The sequence below is a fragment of the Symphalangus syndactylus genome, chromosome 19, assembly GCF_028878055.3.
Source record: "Symphalangus syndactylus isolate Jambi chromosome 19, NHGRI_mSymSyn1-v2.1_pri, whole genome shotgun sequence".
NCBI classification, from domain to species: Eukaryota; Metazoa; Chordata; class Mammalia; order Primates; family Hylobatidae; genus Symphalangus; species Symphalangus syndactylus.
The window spans coordinates 68,425,001-68,439,816 of record NC_072434.2 but is presented as its reverse complement, the minus strand read 5'-3'; the positions used below and the strand labels follow the sequence as shown (position 1 = coordinate 68,439,816).

At 45.7% G+C, this 14,816-nt stretch overlaps 1 protein-coding gene across 1 annotated transcript; it reads right to left on the bottom strand.

Moving 5' to 3' along the window:
• Positions 1-701: 701 nt before the first annotated feature.
• CCDC185 (coiled-coil domain containing 185) lies at positions 702-2,767 on the bottom strand. Its single transcript, XM_055234199.2, has one exon. It carries the CDS (start codon positions 2,703-2,705, stop codon positions 834-836), a length of 1,872 nt encoding a protein of 623 aa, XP_055090174.1. The 5' UTR covers positions 2,706-2,767; the 3' UTR covers positions 702-833.
• Positions 2,768-14,816: the final 12,049 nt, after the last annotated feature.

Sequence of the window (14,816 nt, the reverse complement as noted above, 5' to 3'; positions counted from 1 at the left end):
CCCAAGGCCTCTCCTACAACACTTGGGAATTATGGGAGCTACAGCTCAAGATGAGATTTGGGTGGGGACACAGCCAAACTCTATCAGATGGCCTGGCTGTGGTGGAACAGTCAAGACATAGTGCTGATGGAATTATAAATACTTCCTATCAACACAGGGAGGGAAGGCCAAAGAAGTTCACAATCAGATAAAAACTATAGAGTGCTGTTTCCAAAAATGTTTCACAGAACATCAATTCCACGAAATTATCTGAGAAAAAAAGGGGGGAGGGGCATTACACAAGTGTCTTTACTGCATGCCTTTTCAGAGCCTTTAAAATTTTAAAGTGCATTATGAACTCCCAAGAGAGGATATAGTATGAAAGGTTCCCAAATCTACTCGTTCACAGGAATCCTCCCGCTTCACCCTTTTTAAAATTTCTTTTTGTCTTGGAGATTTCTTATGACGGGTACTTTATACTTCACCATTTCATAAGTTCTGGGACAGGAAAAGACTTAAGACATATCACAGAACTGTATCCCTAACTATAGATTTTTCTCTGGTGTCTCCAAAATGTGCCTGTTGTGTGTTTCTAAGATTACTTGAGAGCTAAATGAGTATTTTCTATTCAAATCGAAATTCACAAAGCCAAGTCATTTTCATAGAAATTCCCAAAATTTTCTCCCAACCCTCTAAACTATCCAAGTGAATCAATAAACCAGTTCATGAGAAGAAATTGCAGCTATTTTACATGCTTTTTAAAAATCAATGTTCAATTATAATCAGATTACAAAAGGAATCACATTGCCACATCTCCTTCTGGCTGCGCGCTGTAAGCCAGGCGTCCTTGGTTCTCAGTAACCCCTATTTTGCTGACAGGCACGGAGCTGGGCCTCTAGTACCATCTGATCAAGGGAGCTGTTGGGAGGTGCTCTCTCCTCTCTCCTGGAGGCCTGAGGGAGCTTCTGGAACTCCTGGAAGTTTGGGTCTTTCCCTTGGGAAATGTGCCACACCCTCTGCTCCTTTTTCTTAATGGCCTCCTTGATGCCCTCAATGTGACACTTTTCCTCCTTCTCGGCTTTCAGTTTCAGGATGTGGTGGTTTTTCTCCCTCAGGTGGTTGAGCTCCTGGAGGTGCCGCACCTTGTCCCTAGTGGTCTTGTGCACGCGACTCCTGGCCTGTCGGATCTTCTCATCCGCCAGCTCCACCAGAATCCTTTTGCGCATCTTCCTCTGCTCCTCTGACTCTCCTGCGCGCCACCTGGCCTGCTGCAACTGCTCTTCCTCCCTCTGGGCCTTCTCCCTCAGCTCGCGGTGCCGCTCCTTCATCAGGCGCTGGTGTATCTCTTGGGACCGCTGGAAACTTTGTTCCAGGGACAGCTGCCTAAGGAGCTCCTCAGCCTTGGCCTGGCAGTCCATGAGGGCCTTCCGGGCCTGGTAATTGATGAGGGAGCTCAGGTTGGTGTCCTGGACCTTCTTCTGACCCTCCACGGCATGTAGGTGCCTCTTGCGACAGGCCTCCACCAGCCTCCTCTGCAGCTGCAGGCTGTGCTGCTCCCGGACGTTCCGTAGCATCTTGTTCTGCTCCCGCAGGCGCCGCACCTGGCACTGCTTTCGGTGCTCCGCCTGGGCGCACGCCTTCTCCAGCTTCTCCTGGCGCGGGCTCTCCTGGTCCTCTGGTTGCTCCTTCCACTGGCTTTCCCCCGGGGGCACGTTCTTCCTCTGGCTGTCCCGCCGCCGGCCGCGCTGCTCAGGGCTCTGGAGGGTCTTGCACTGCTCCTTCTCCTGCCACAGCTCCTGGCTCTGCTGCAGCAGCAGCCGGCGCTCCCGCTCCAGGGTCATCTGGACCTTCTGATCCCAGCGCTTCAGCTCCTCCCAGGCCTCAGCCGCCTGCTGCTGCAGCTCCCGCATCCTCTGGGCCTTCTTGAGACGGGTCAGCACCAGGGCCACTGTCTGCCGGTCCTGGGAGGACACCACCACCTCTTCCAGCTTGCTCTTCAGGACCTGGGTGTGCGGGCTCCGCATCTCTTTGCTGGAGGCCGAGGGCTGGGAGTCCCGGCTGGCTAATGACTCAACCTGGTCGCTGCTGTCTCTCTTCTGGGCGCACACGCAGGCTGAGTGCCTCCTGAACTTTTGCGAGGGCACAGAAGACCGCTCCGAGGGAACTGAGGAAGGGGACCGGCGACCTAGATGTCTGCCGAGTGGCACTGCCCACTGGTCTCCACCCTGTGCCTTTTCTACCATGAATGTGCAACTCAGGGGAGTGCCAGCTCCTCCGGGGTAAGGCGGGGGCGAGTCTCCCTGGGCCAGAGGGTAATGCGGGCAGGGCTGCGGCCGCTGGGGTGGCAGCTGGGTCTGCGGCTGCCAAGCCGGGCGGGGCTTGGTTCCCTTCTCTCCCCAGGCATCTTCCAGGCGCCTGCTGCGGGGCCCGTGCTTCCTGGAGCGGTCCAGGGGCCTGCGGACCACATCGCTCGGGCTTCGGCTGCCCCGCCGTGAATCAGAGCACCCGCGCCTGCGAGACCGCGGGGTGAACGAACAGTGCGAGTGCAGCCAGCAGGCCCCAGCTTCGCTCTCCGCACCCGGAGTCCCGGCCCAGGAGCAAGCGGGGGAGTCGGCTCCGGACCTCTGCTCGCCCAGCCGCTGCGTGGACTCTCGCTCTCCGCGGGGCCGCGGGGGTTCCCAGAGGTCCCGGTAGGGCGGCTGGGAGAAGTGGCTGAAGCCTGCCATCCCTCCCTCTGGGCACTTGCAGCGTCTGCGCAAGGGGCCTGAGACCTCCCGAGGACGCTGCAGACACCCGCTCCGCCCCCCCCCGGTCTCGAGGTCTGGGTCGCCTGTGACGCTCCGGCCACTTCACAATGCGCCTGGCAGCTGGGTCCCCGCAGTCTTCAGCCCTTACCCGGCGCCGCCCACCCCAGCTTTGCTAGCACCCGGAGCACCTGGATTGGGAAGGACAGGAGGCTGGGGATAGGGGTAGTGGGAGTCGGGTGGGGGAGAGAGGGGTTGCAGGTTGGAGGAGGGAATATGTAGGAAATCAGGGTGATGTTTAAAGCTGAGACTGCATAGTGTTCCCCCACCAGTGTTTCAGGGAGAAATTTGAACTCGCATTTGCACACAAATAGGATTTTAAGAGAGCCCAGGTGAAGGCGTCACCCTCAGAATCGAAGGGGTGGGGAGAAGGGCCCGGGTGCAGTTTCAGGGAGGAGGTACCCTTAGCTGCAGAATCACCGTCCTGCACGTGTGTACCTCTGCAATGTGGTCAAATAGAGCGGCTGTGGATGCGACACCACCCATTTTCCGTTTTAAGTTAGCAAGCCCAAAGTATGCTTTAATGTTTACTTTTTAAGATTTTTAGAAAAGGAAGAAGACGACTCTATTTCCTAATATGGTAATTACTACTTTTGTCAAAATATGAATGCTGCATGCACATTTCTGCAATAGCATCAGTGAACACCATGTTGAAATCACATTGTTTTTTTCCCTTTTCCTCCAATTTTGTGGGATTCTCGTTCCTTGTTGAGGCACCCTTGGCTAATGGGAAAAGCACTGGCTCTGGTAGAGAAAAAGAATTTGAATCTCCTCTACCACTCTTCACTCATGGGCTCTTGGGCAAATTCCCTAAGTTTCCCTGACCTCCAGTTCCAGCAAGGTGGAATGGGAGGTGGGGCCTCATCATACCAGCATTGCAGGACTGTTGTGAGGGTCAGATGAAATTATGCATCCAGAGGTTGGCACCAGAATACATTTAATAAATATTATTTTGGTGCCATGCTAAGCATCAGTTAAAAGTTTTAAGAGTTGGGCTGGGTGGTGGCTCATGCCTGTAATCCTAGCATGCTGGGAAGGCAAGGCAGGAGGATCCCTTGAGCCCAGGACTTGGACCAGTCTGGGCAACATAGAGAGATCCTGCCTCTATATAAAAATTTTAAAAATTAGCTGGACATGGTGGGTGCATTAGTAGTGCCAGCTACTCTGGAGGCTGAGGTAGAAGGATCGCTTGAGCCCAGGAATTTGAGGCTGCAGTGAGCCATGATTGTGTCACTGCACCCCAGCCTGGGCAACAGAGTGAGACTTTGTCTCAAAAACAAAGTGTTAAGACTTAAAGTAATATATTAATTTACAAATATTTCTGCAGATTCCTAGCTTAAGAAAAGAATGAAATTAATGTAATCCTAAGATAGTTTAAGTAAAGGATAGAGTGCTAGAAAGGGGTGACTCCAAGCTCTGTCATGTCCACATCATACTGTGGATCTTGGCTAAGTCATTTCTCTTCTCTGGGGTTGCTATGGTCTGAAGGTTTGTGTTTCCCCCAAATTCATATGTTAAAATTCTAACTCTCAAGGTGATAGTATTAGGAGGTGATTAGGTCATACGGGTGGAGCCCTCATCAATGGGATTAGTGCCTTTATAAAAGGAGCCCCAGAGAAATCCCTCATCCCTTCTGTCATATGAGGACACAGTGAAAAGATGGCCATCTCTGAACCAGGGAGAGGATCCTCATCAGACACCAAATCTGATGTCTTGATCTTGGACTTCTTAGCCTTCAAAATGGTGAGAAATAAATTTCATTCATTTATATGCCACCCAATCTGTGGTATTTTGTTAATAGCATCCGGAAGAGACTAAGGCAGGGTTGCAATGAGGAAACAGTTATGGATAGTATTCTTCTGGTATGACCATTCCTAAAGAAGAAAAATGAGTATTTACCCACACCAATCCTCTTCATTCACATCTCCTTGAAGCATCACAGCAACCCCAGCTAGGAAGGACCAATAGCCTTGATAATATTTTCCACTGGACAAATCTGAGACTTGGCCATATTAACTGATTTCCCCAGGGTCACTTGGTCAATGGCAGGAGTTTTGACTTCAGATTTACTTCTCTTTCCATGATAGCATGCTACCTGCCTCTCGGGGAATGCACTTTAAATTGAGCCATGCTTTTAAGAGAATTATGATCTGATGTACAGCAGAGGGTCATGGACACTATGTCCTTGAAGCCACATGGTAGCAGCCTTAACTACAGTGGAAGGAGCCACTCTGCCTGGTTAGGATCTCACCAGCATGTCTATAGTTGGGGATAAGAAGTTTTTCTACCCTAGATTTTATTGGCACCATTTGTATCCTTGTTAAATAAGTTATTTTATGTGAATATAATCCTTACTAGATGGTAATTTAAAAAGTAAACCGAATTTGAATGGACTTATTTAACTTTTGAAGTTAGGAAATTTTTTTCATGTATTGAGTTGTGCTGATAGCTGAGTGTCATATCTCTCTGTTGATGCTTTGTAAAACATTTTGCAGGGAAAGGTCAATACCCAGGCTACCCCCACCAAGCAGTGTTATGTGGGTGAAAGTATACTCACCTGAAAGTCAGGAGACCTGCCACCAGCCAGGTCTGCTAGCAGCTGAGTCACCTGAGCAGTCATTTCACCTTTCCTCATCCCTGTAAAATCTCTTTCAGTCCCAAATGCAGCTGGAGAAAGGGTTCAATCTAGTAAATGCTTCAGCCTTTGTTCTGTAAAGCAAAAATGAGTTAATCCATGAAAAATGCTTACAGCAGTGTCTGTCTGCATGTGGTAGCTGCCTTATAAATATTAGCCATTAGAATCATCATTATCATTATGCCAAGAGCACTAAAACCATGGCAGCGTAGAGCTGAATTTAAAGACTTAGTTTGGGATGGAGCCAGAATGAGAACTCAAGGGCTCAGATTTCCAGTTCGGGGCTCTTTGGCCTCTTGCTTCCTAACTGAAGGTTCTCAGGATTCCTCAGGGAATTGTGCATGGCTCACTCACCTCTGCTGACGATGGAATAAAGGACATAGTCTTCATTTCATAATGTCACACACATTTATTGATAATCTGGGCCAGGATTAGAAAGATGATATTGCTACGAGAAACAGGTTTAGGTAGCAGATATTGTAAGTGGTTAAACAGTTCACCTTAACAGAGTTCCCAGGGGAAGGTTGGGGTGTGCTCTATCCGAATTGTTTATAAGAGAGGGCTCCATACAGGATGACACTGGAGTGAAACCTGGAAGGACAATTAGGATTGTCCAGACAGGGATGAGCAGGAAGACACCAGGCCGAGGAAGCTGCATGGACTGCAGTGTGGAGCCTCGGATGCCTGGCCCATTGGGGTCGTGTGTGATTTGTGTAGCAGGGGCATGGAGAGTGTGTGCAGTGAAGTGGCAGATTCCGGAGGGCCTGCTATGCCAAGCCAGGAAGCATAGACATCCTCCCACTGGGCTGCGGCATCCCAGCTGCATCCAGAAGAGCTCCAGGATTCCTCAGAGCTGTGTTGGGCCCAGGGGGGCAGGGCTGGAGGACTTTAGGGCAGGCTCTGAGGCCTCTGTCCTTGCTTTATCCAGGGCAGCTTAGACTTTATCTGTTTTATATCTTGGAGCTCCTTATAACACTTCACTGAAAAAATTTGGGGTTCTTCTGTTTCAATCCTTTTTTATGAGCGTTGAAATCCACTGTATAGATCACAGGGAGAAGCCAATAAAACTCTTTAAACCAGGAAAGAAACCCAGTGGGATCTAGATTTTAGAAAGCTCACCCTGGCAGCAGCGTGGATGATTAATTAGTGGGCTGGTTCAGCAGTCTGGGTGGGCAATACAGAAATGCAAACCAGGGAATAGCCAGGGGACAGGAAGGAATGGTTTGGAGGAACAGGTCAGAGTTTGAGGGTTCATGTCATGGGGATGCTTTGATATGGAGAAGGAGGGTTTCTGACCCAAGTGGCAGTGATAGCAGATCTCCAGTCCAGGTGATCTCGAAGACAACAATCTTGGAAATTTGGTAAAAGAAGTTATAATAACAAGTGAACCCTACACAGAACAGCAAATAGAATGTCTGGTGTAAACCACCAAAACTTGAAAGAGAAATCTTTTCCTTTGAGGGTTCTGGTGGGGAAGCTCCAAGCCTTAGCACATTGTCACAGAGCCAAGAAAATCTTCCTCACCTGCATCTGTAGCATCTTATGAAGACTCCTCAGAGGATCCCAGGCTGGAAGCTACAGTCGGCTCTTTCCTGGGGCAGATGAAGGAGATGTTTTGCAAATACTACAATGCCAAACATTCCCTTGATACTAAGAACAATCATTTTTATTTGGCAGAAAAAAATCCTCAGTGTATTTCGCTGGATGCCTTAGAATGTGAGCCTTCTGCCAAATGAAGACCTGGACCTCCTAATTTGTTGGAAACTTGGAAAATATGGCAGAATGTGCTCTGACCCCACAATTCAAATTCATCTGTGGAATTGAAATGCGGTCCACGCCCTTCCTCAGAACAGATTGTTAGCTGTTGTGGTGACTTCTAATTCGATCTCTTATCAGAGCATCTAATTCTTGGATGGGTCAAATGGGAGAAAAAAGCTATAGCTACTCTGTCTAATACGGCAGCCCATACTCATACATGGTATGTGCCCTTGAGCATGAATAATTTGAATTGACGTGTGCTGTAAGTATAAAATACACACTGGATCTCAAAAGCAGTATGAAAAGATGTAAAATATCTCAATACTTTTTTTTATATTGGTTACATGTTGAGGTGGTAGTATTTTGAACCCATTAGGCTAGATTAAATGTATTACTGAAATTAATTTCATGTTTCTTATTTCTTATATTGAAGTGGCTACTAATAAAAATTGCACACGTGCATATACAATAGATATCACAGTATATGTCCTTTGGACAGAGCTGCTGTAGATTAATTGAGCTTCCCCAATATTCATGTAGTAAGCACAAGCTTTTAACATTTAGGTAATTTTTATTCTATATAAAGGTATTGCTTTGAAACCACCTTTATTAAGAGGATAATATTTATGTGGAAAGTTCTTTTTTTCCTTAATGGCTGGATGATAGGGTAAATTATTAATTTCCTTTTTGTTTTGTTTTGTTTCTGAGACAGAGTCTCACTCTGTCGCCCAGGCTGGAGTGCAGTGGCACAATCTTGGCTCACTGCAACCTCTGCCTCCTGGGTCCAAGTGATTCTCCTGCCTCAGCCTCCCAAGAAGCTGGGACTATAGGCGTGCATCACCATGCCCAGGTAATTTTTGTATTTTTAGTAGAGATCGGTTTTCACCATGTTGGCCAGGCTGGTCTCAAACTCCTGATCTCATGTGATCTGCCCAACTTGACCTTCCAAAGTGCTGGGGTTACAGGCATGAGCCACCGTGCCTAGCCAGTTTTCTTTCTCTTTCCCTATCTTTTTTTTTTTTGACAGAGTCTTACTCTGTCACCAGGCGAGAGTGCAGTGGTGTGATCTCAGTTCACTGCAGCTTCGACCTCCCAGGCTCAAGTGATCCTCCCACCTCAGCCTCTTGAGTAGCTCATGCAGCACCATGCCCGGCTAATTGTTGTATTTTTTGTAGAGACGGGGTTTCACCGTGTTGTCTAGCCTGCTCTCAAATTCCCAGGCTCAAGTGATCTACCTGCCTCAGCCTCCCAAAGTGCTTGGATTACAAGCATGAGCTACCGCACCCAGCAATTATTAATTTTCAAAAATCTGTTTTGCAGTACAATTTCACAGGATTTCTGTTCATTTATGCCCCACCTCCACTTTTTCCTCACACACAGGAAAACATTCCCCTAAGTAACAGTATCTGAGAATACAGTACAGGACCACTCTCTACATGAGCCTACGAGATATGGACTCGTTAAAAATATCAGACCTGCAAAACAGTAAAAAAAAAAAAAAGTATGCAAACACCCAGGGCAATAAATGAAAAACTCATGTTAATGTAGTGCTAAGAATGAAAACTGTAGCCTATAAACTTCTTTTTTAAAAAAAGAAAATAGTGGGATAAGGGCCTAGAAATAGGAAAGTTGTTACCATGGCAACAATCACTTACCCACAATGCAAATATTCCATGTGTATGAGAGGTTATATGTATAAAAATGATGGCAGATACATATTGAGCGGGTGTTAGATCACTGCTCTAAGTGCTTTATGTGCAAACCCTACCATAACTATGAGAAATAGGAATTGTTCTTTCTGGGCCAACTGCTCTTTCTAAGAGAGAATTGCTCAAGATCACGAAATTAGTCGGCAGTGGAGTCAGGATCGGACCCTGGTCCCTCACCCCAACCTCACACTGGATGGCCTTCTTGCAAGGACTGCATAATTATAGCCAGAGAAAATCACGTGTAGCCTGGAGAGCATAAGAGTATTTTAAACGCTTCTAGTTTTGCTGCATCTTCGGATTTTAATGTTTTTCACATTTGTAACCTTCATGCAATTAAAAGCAGGAGATGATAATTAACCAATTCTTATGAAGAAAGGAAGAACTCGAAATAAGCATGCTTAGAGTTGACAGTGAGTTCAATTCCACAGGGAGATAACAGGACTGAGCTGCAGTTACTGGATCACTCAAAACTGACACAGAAACACAAAACAGTGTGATAAAGTTGCTGATTTTTGAAATGTTATTACAAATAGTTTGTAAAGTTAAAACATAGGAAGACATTGACCCAGTGGAAACTTGAGGAAATAGTCTTCCTTAATAACGTATCCAATTTGGAGTTCCTTCATCCTCGGCATCACATAGGCATTACATTGAATAATTTTATTTTTAATTTTAAAGAATGTGCTTTGTTGAAACTAAAAAAAATGTGTGAGGCTTTTAAAGTTCCATTTTTAAAATGTTTTCTGTTTTTGCTAAAATTGAGCATGAAGTTTTCAACCTTAAAGGAAATTTGTTTTTCAGAAAGATAGAAGTGAGGGAAGATGGCACTGCAATAGAATTCTGGTGATGGATGGTTCGCCGTTGACGGCTAACTGTGCATATATTGTAATATGCTGTGCATTGTGAATCCTTTGCTGATGTTAGGTAGGGTAGGGCACCCTCAGCCCACTTAAATTCCAGCCTCTGCATCCAGCAGATTTATTATACTATGAAAGAATTTTCAGTGGGCAACTCATAGTGTTCTTTTCACTTAAACCACCCACACATGGGGCTGGAGTAGAATTCAGAAACTGTGGGTGGCCCTATCTGTGCATTCAGCAACTGCTTCTGTCCATACGAAGGTGCTTTTGAAAGCACCTTCATCCACCTACCTGGGTCTCTGCACGGCCATACCTCTGGTGAGAGTCATTAACTGTTCTCCCATTTGCATGGAATGAAGTTCCTTCCTGAAGTCTTGGTTCAGGGAAAGCCATCCCTGATCACATTAAATCCTCTACTATACACTCTCACAGCTCCTTTAGAGTAGCAGCTTCTTGCCTTGGTGAGTGTGTTCATTGCAGGCCTACAATTGAGAGTTCTGTGAAGATTTGATTAACCAAGTCATCCTCCAGTAAGTTCCACAAGAGAAAGGATCTCACCTGCTTTTTTCACCCCCACTCAGGAACTTGATAAATATTTGTTGAATGAATGAAATAAACGATTGACTGCACTAAAAATTCACAGTGGCTCATGCCTTTAATCCCATCACTTTGGGAGGCCAAGGCAGGTGGATCACGAGGTCAGGAGATCGAGACCATCTTGGCTAACACTGTGAAACCCTGTCTCTACTAAAAATACAAAAAATTAGCCAGCGTGGTGGCATATACCTGTAGTCCCAGCTACTTGGAAGGCTGAGGCGGGAGAATCGATTGAACTCAGGAGGCGGAGGTTGCAGTGAGCCGAGATTGCGCCACTGCACTCCAGCCTGGGAGACAGAGTGAGACTCTGCTTCAAAAAAAAAAAAAAAAAAAAAAAAATCAGTGTCTAAAGGTTGGGTGCAGTGGCTCATGCCTGTAATCCCAGCACTTTGGGAGGCCAAGGTGGGAGGATCACTTGAGGTCAGGAGTTTGAGACCAGCCTGGCCAACATGGTGAAACCCCATCTCTACTAAAAATACAAAAATTACCTGGGGGCATGGTGGCAGGCACCTGTAATCCCAGCTATTCGGGAGGCTGAGGCAGGAGAGTTGCTTGAACCCGGGAGGCGGAGGTTGCAGTGAGCAGAGATTGCACCACCGCACTCCAGCCTAAGTGACAGACTGAGACTCTGTCTTAAAAAAAAAAAAAAAAAAAAAACTATAAAAAATAAAAATTCGCAGTGTCTAAGCACTGCTAAGCCAGTCAGTGGTAGGTGTCAGTGCCTCTATTTGTATATGTGCATCTGTGCAGGGATGACTTCTAATCTTTTCTATCTGACTCAAGCCCCTGACCACACTTTTGCCCACTCACTCTTTGCTCCTGTTCTCAGCCCCTACATTTTAAACAAGATCAAGGCCATCAAAGCAAACTTCCTCAACTTCCCCTTCCTGTGGGTCTTCATCCATTTTCTCCTCCTTTCTGACACAGGGTGGAAATTGACCCTGTCTCTTGCCAAAGCCCATTCCCATTCCCCTACTCTGATTCTGTCCCTCCATCTTCCCCAGGCCCTTGCTGTCTCCTGCATCCCCTATTTTGACTCCTCTTTCTTCTTTTCTCTCTCGCCATACAACTATGCTAAGGTGACATCCATCTCCCATGACCCTTATAGTTTAGCTCTAGGGCAGCGCTGTCCAACAGAACTTTCTGAGATAAGGGAAATGCACTGTATCTGTGCTATCCAATGTGGAGCCCACAGGTAGTTACTGAGCACATGAAATATGGCTGGCACGACTGAGGAAATAGACTTTTAATTTTATTTAATTCTAACTTATTAAAATTAAAAGAGGCACGTGTGGCTGGTGCCCTCCATATTGGACAGCAGAGTTATAAAATGTGAGCTCTGAAGTCATATTGCTTATATTAGAATAAATTATAGTTTTGATTTCTGAACCATATGACCTTGGGCAACTTACTTAAGTTCTTTAAGTATTCAACTTTTTCATCTAAAGTTGTGATAGTAGTACTGAAGTATAGGGTTGTCATGGATGAGATAATTCGTAGCATTACATTTAGCAGACAGTGTATACTCCTAGCATAAACACTCAAAATTTGCTTCTTGTAGTTATCATCATCATCCCCATCATCATTTTGTTATTCAGACATGTTCACATTGTTTTTTCAAACTTCAGCTCAAGATGCATTAATAATCAACAACATCAATTTACTGGACTTTGGCTAGCATTTTTTAAAAAGAAATACTTTACAATAGAATAAGAAATATGAGTGGTTCTCATGTAGTAGAGGTAGATATGAAGTCATGAAACGTTTGTTACTATCTATGGGTGAACTATGTACCAGGTGTTGAAGTAAAATATATTTCTTACCATAGGTTGCATTTTCTAAAAAAGTTGTGTTTCTCTAGAAGTGTTGTTTTAGAGTTTAGAAGGTCAAGACTATGTCCTAGAGGCCAAATCCAGTGGTCTCTTCTCAGTCTCATCTTGATTTCTTGGTCCTATTTGGCACTGAGGTCCACCTTTCCATTCGACTGAATTTCTTTCCTTCCTTGACTTACTTTGCTTACTTTTTCTTCTCTCCACCCAGTGTTTCTCCAAGGGTCACTTGGGTTCTTTTTTTAAAAAAGAGTCTCACTTTTTTGCCCAGACTGGAGTGCAGTGATTGGATTATGACTTACTGTAGCCTTGACCTCCCAGGCTCAAGCGATCCTCCTGCCTCAGCCCCCTGAGTAGCTGGGACTATAGGCACATGCCAACATGCCTAGGTAACTTTTGAAATTTTTGTAGAGACAGGGTCTTACTGTTTCCCAGGCTGGTCTCGAACTCCTGGGCTTAAGCCATCCTACTACCTTGGCCTCACAATCCCACGTCTGCTGGGATTACAGGCGTGAGCCACAGCACCCTGCCCTCCAAGAGCCATTGGTATCAAAATCAGCCTAGAGGTGTAAGAACATGTTTATTCTCTAAGGTGGGCCTCCTGATTGTGTCTCCTGTCACCCTTGCGACCTCTCCTCCCACACTGAATTCAACTCATCTATGTAAACAATAGGATTTTGCAGACATGACAAGTGTGACCTATGAGGCTTTGTCATAAAAGATCTTGTGGTCTCTGCCTTACTCTCATGGATCACTTGCTCCTGGGGAGCCAGATGCCATGTTATGAGGACACTCATCTTCATTCAGATCCTTTAGCCAAGTTAAGTCTTCAGATCACTGCAGCCCAGCCGACAACTTGACTGCAACCTCGCCAGAGGCCTGGAGCCAGATTCCTGATTTATAGAAACCATGACATCAAAAATGTTTCCTTGTTTTTTAAGATGCTGAATTTTGGGGTAATTACATCAATAGAAAAGGAAGCACGTGTGTGCTTTAAGTTGCATGTCCCTAGACCCCGTCCTGGGCCTACTGAATCTGGGTCCCCAGGGACAGCCTCAGGATGGCCTCACAGTTTGCATTAACATCTCTGGGTACTTTTTCTACCCTCTACAGTTTGAGATCCACTGCTCTTTTTTTGTTTTCACTGACTGTCCTCCCTCCCTCACTCCTTCCATTTCTTCCTTCTCCTATAGCACAGGTCCCAAAAGTTCTCTCCAGGGCCTCCTCCCTTTTCATCGTGCACTCATTAGGCAAGTGCTAAAGCCTATTCTGTGGCTTTAGCCGACAGTCTTGGAGCAGCTCAGGGACCTGCTTCTCTTCCTTGGAGCCCTCTACAAAGCTCGTGAGACTGAGTTTCCAACCGCTTACTGGGTATCTCCATATGGATTTTTTTCTGGCAACTCAAACCCAACATTTCCAACATTGAATTCATAACCATCCTCACAAAATTTCCTTTTTGTTTGTATTCCCTGCTTTTGTTAGTAGGTTTATAGCTCAGTCTCTTAGACTCTAAGTCTTGATGGCATCTTTGCATTCTCTTTTTCCCTCACCCTCAACACATAGGGGTCCCTGAGATCTTACCATTGCCCCTCTTCAGAGCCTCCCTTGGCTGCGGCTATTGCTCTTGTTCACACCTCATTATCCCTTACCTGGATGGTTGGGAAGCTTCCTCATTGTCTTCTTATCCTATTCTTTCCCCTCCAAACTTCATGCTTCCTAAAAGACTAGTATCTGGTTCAACTGATCATGACACTTCCTCACTCAAAATCCTTTGATGCAGTCTATCATTAATGGGCATTTGGGTTAATTCCATGTTGCTATTGTGAATAGTGCTGCAATGAACATATGCATGCATGTATCTTTATAACAGAATGATTTATATTCCTTTGGGTTTACACCCAGTAATGACATTGCTAGGTCAAATGGCATTTCTGGTTCCAGATCTTTGAGGAATTGCCACACCATCTTCCACAATGGTTGAACTAATAGCATTCCTATTTATCTGCAGCCTCACCAGCATCTGTGTGGTACATATACATCATGGAATACTATGTGGCTATAAAGAATAAGATCATGTCCTTTGCAGGGGCATGGATGGAGCTGGAAGCCATTATCCTCAGCAAACTAACACAGGAACAGAAAACCCAACACCACATGTTCTCACTTATACATGGGAGCTGAACAATGAGAACACATGGACACAGGGAAGGGAACAAAACACACTGGGGCCTGTCAGGGGTTGGGGTGGTGGGGGAAGGAGAGCATTAGGAAAAATAGCTAATGCATGCTGGGCTTAATACCTAGGTGATAGGTTGATAGGTGCAGCAAACCTGCCTATGTACCCTGGAACTTAAAAAAAAATCATTTGATGGCTTCCCACTGTCTTTTGATAAAGTTCAAATTTTTTGGTGTAACCCCAATAAGACATTCCATCTATATTTCTATCGGCCACCTTGCAATCCATCCCTAAACACACAGGCTCCCTAGGCACAAAGGGGTGTCCACAATGTCCCAGACATGCCTTGAAGTTTTCCAGATATTTCTCATACTGTTATGATAACTATAGAATTAAAATTCTCCCTTGAGAATAAAAAATCATGATATAAAGCCCATTGCAAAATTTACTTGTGATGCAATCTACAATG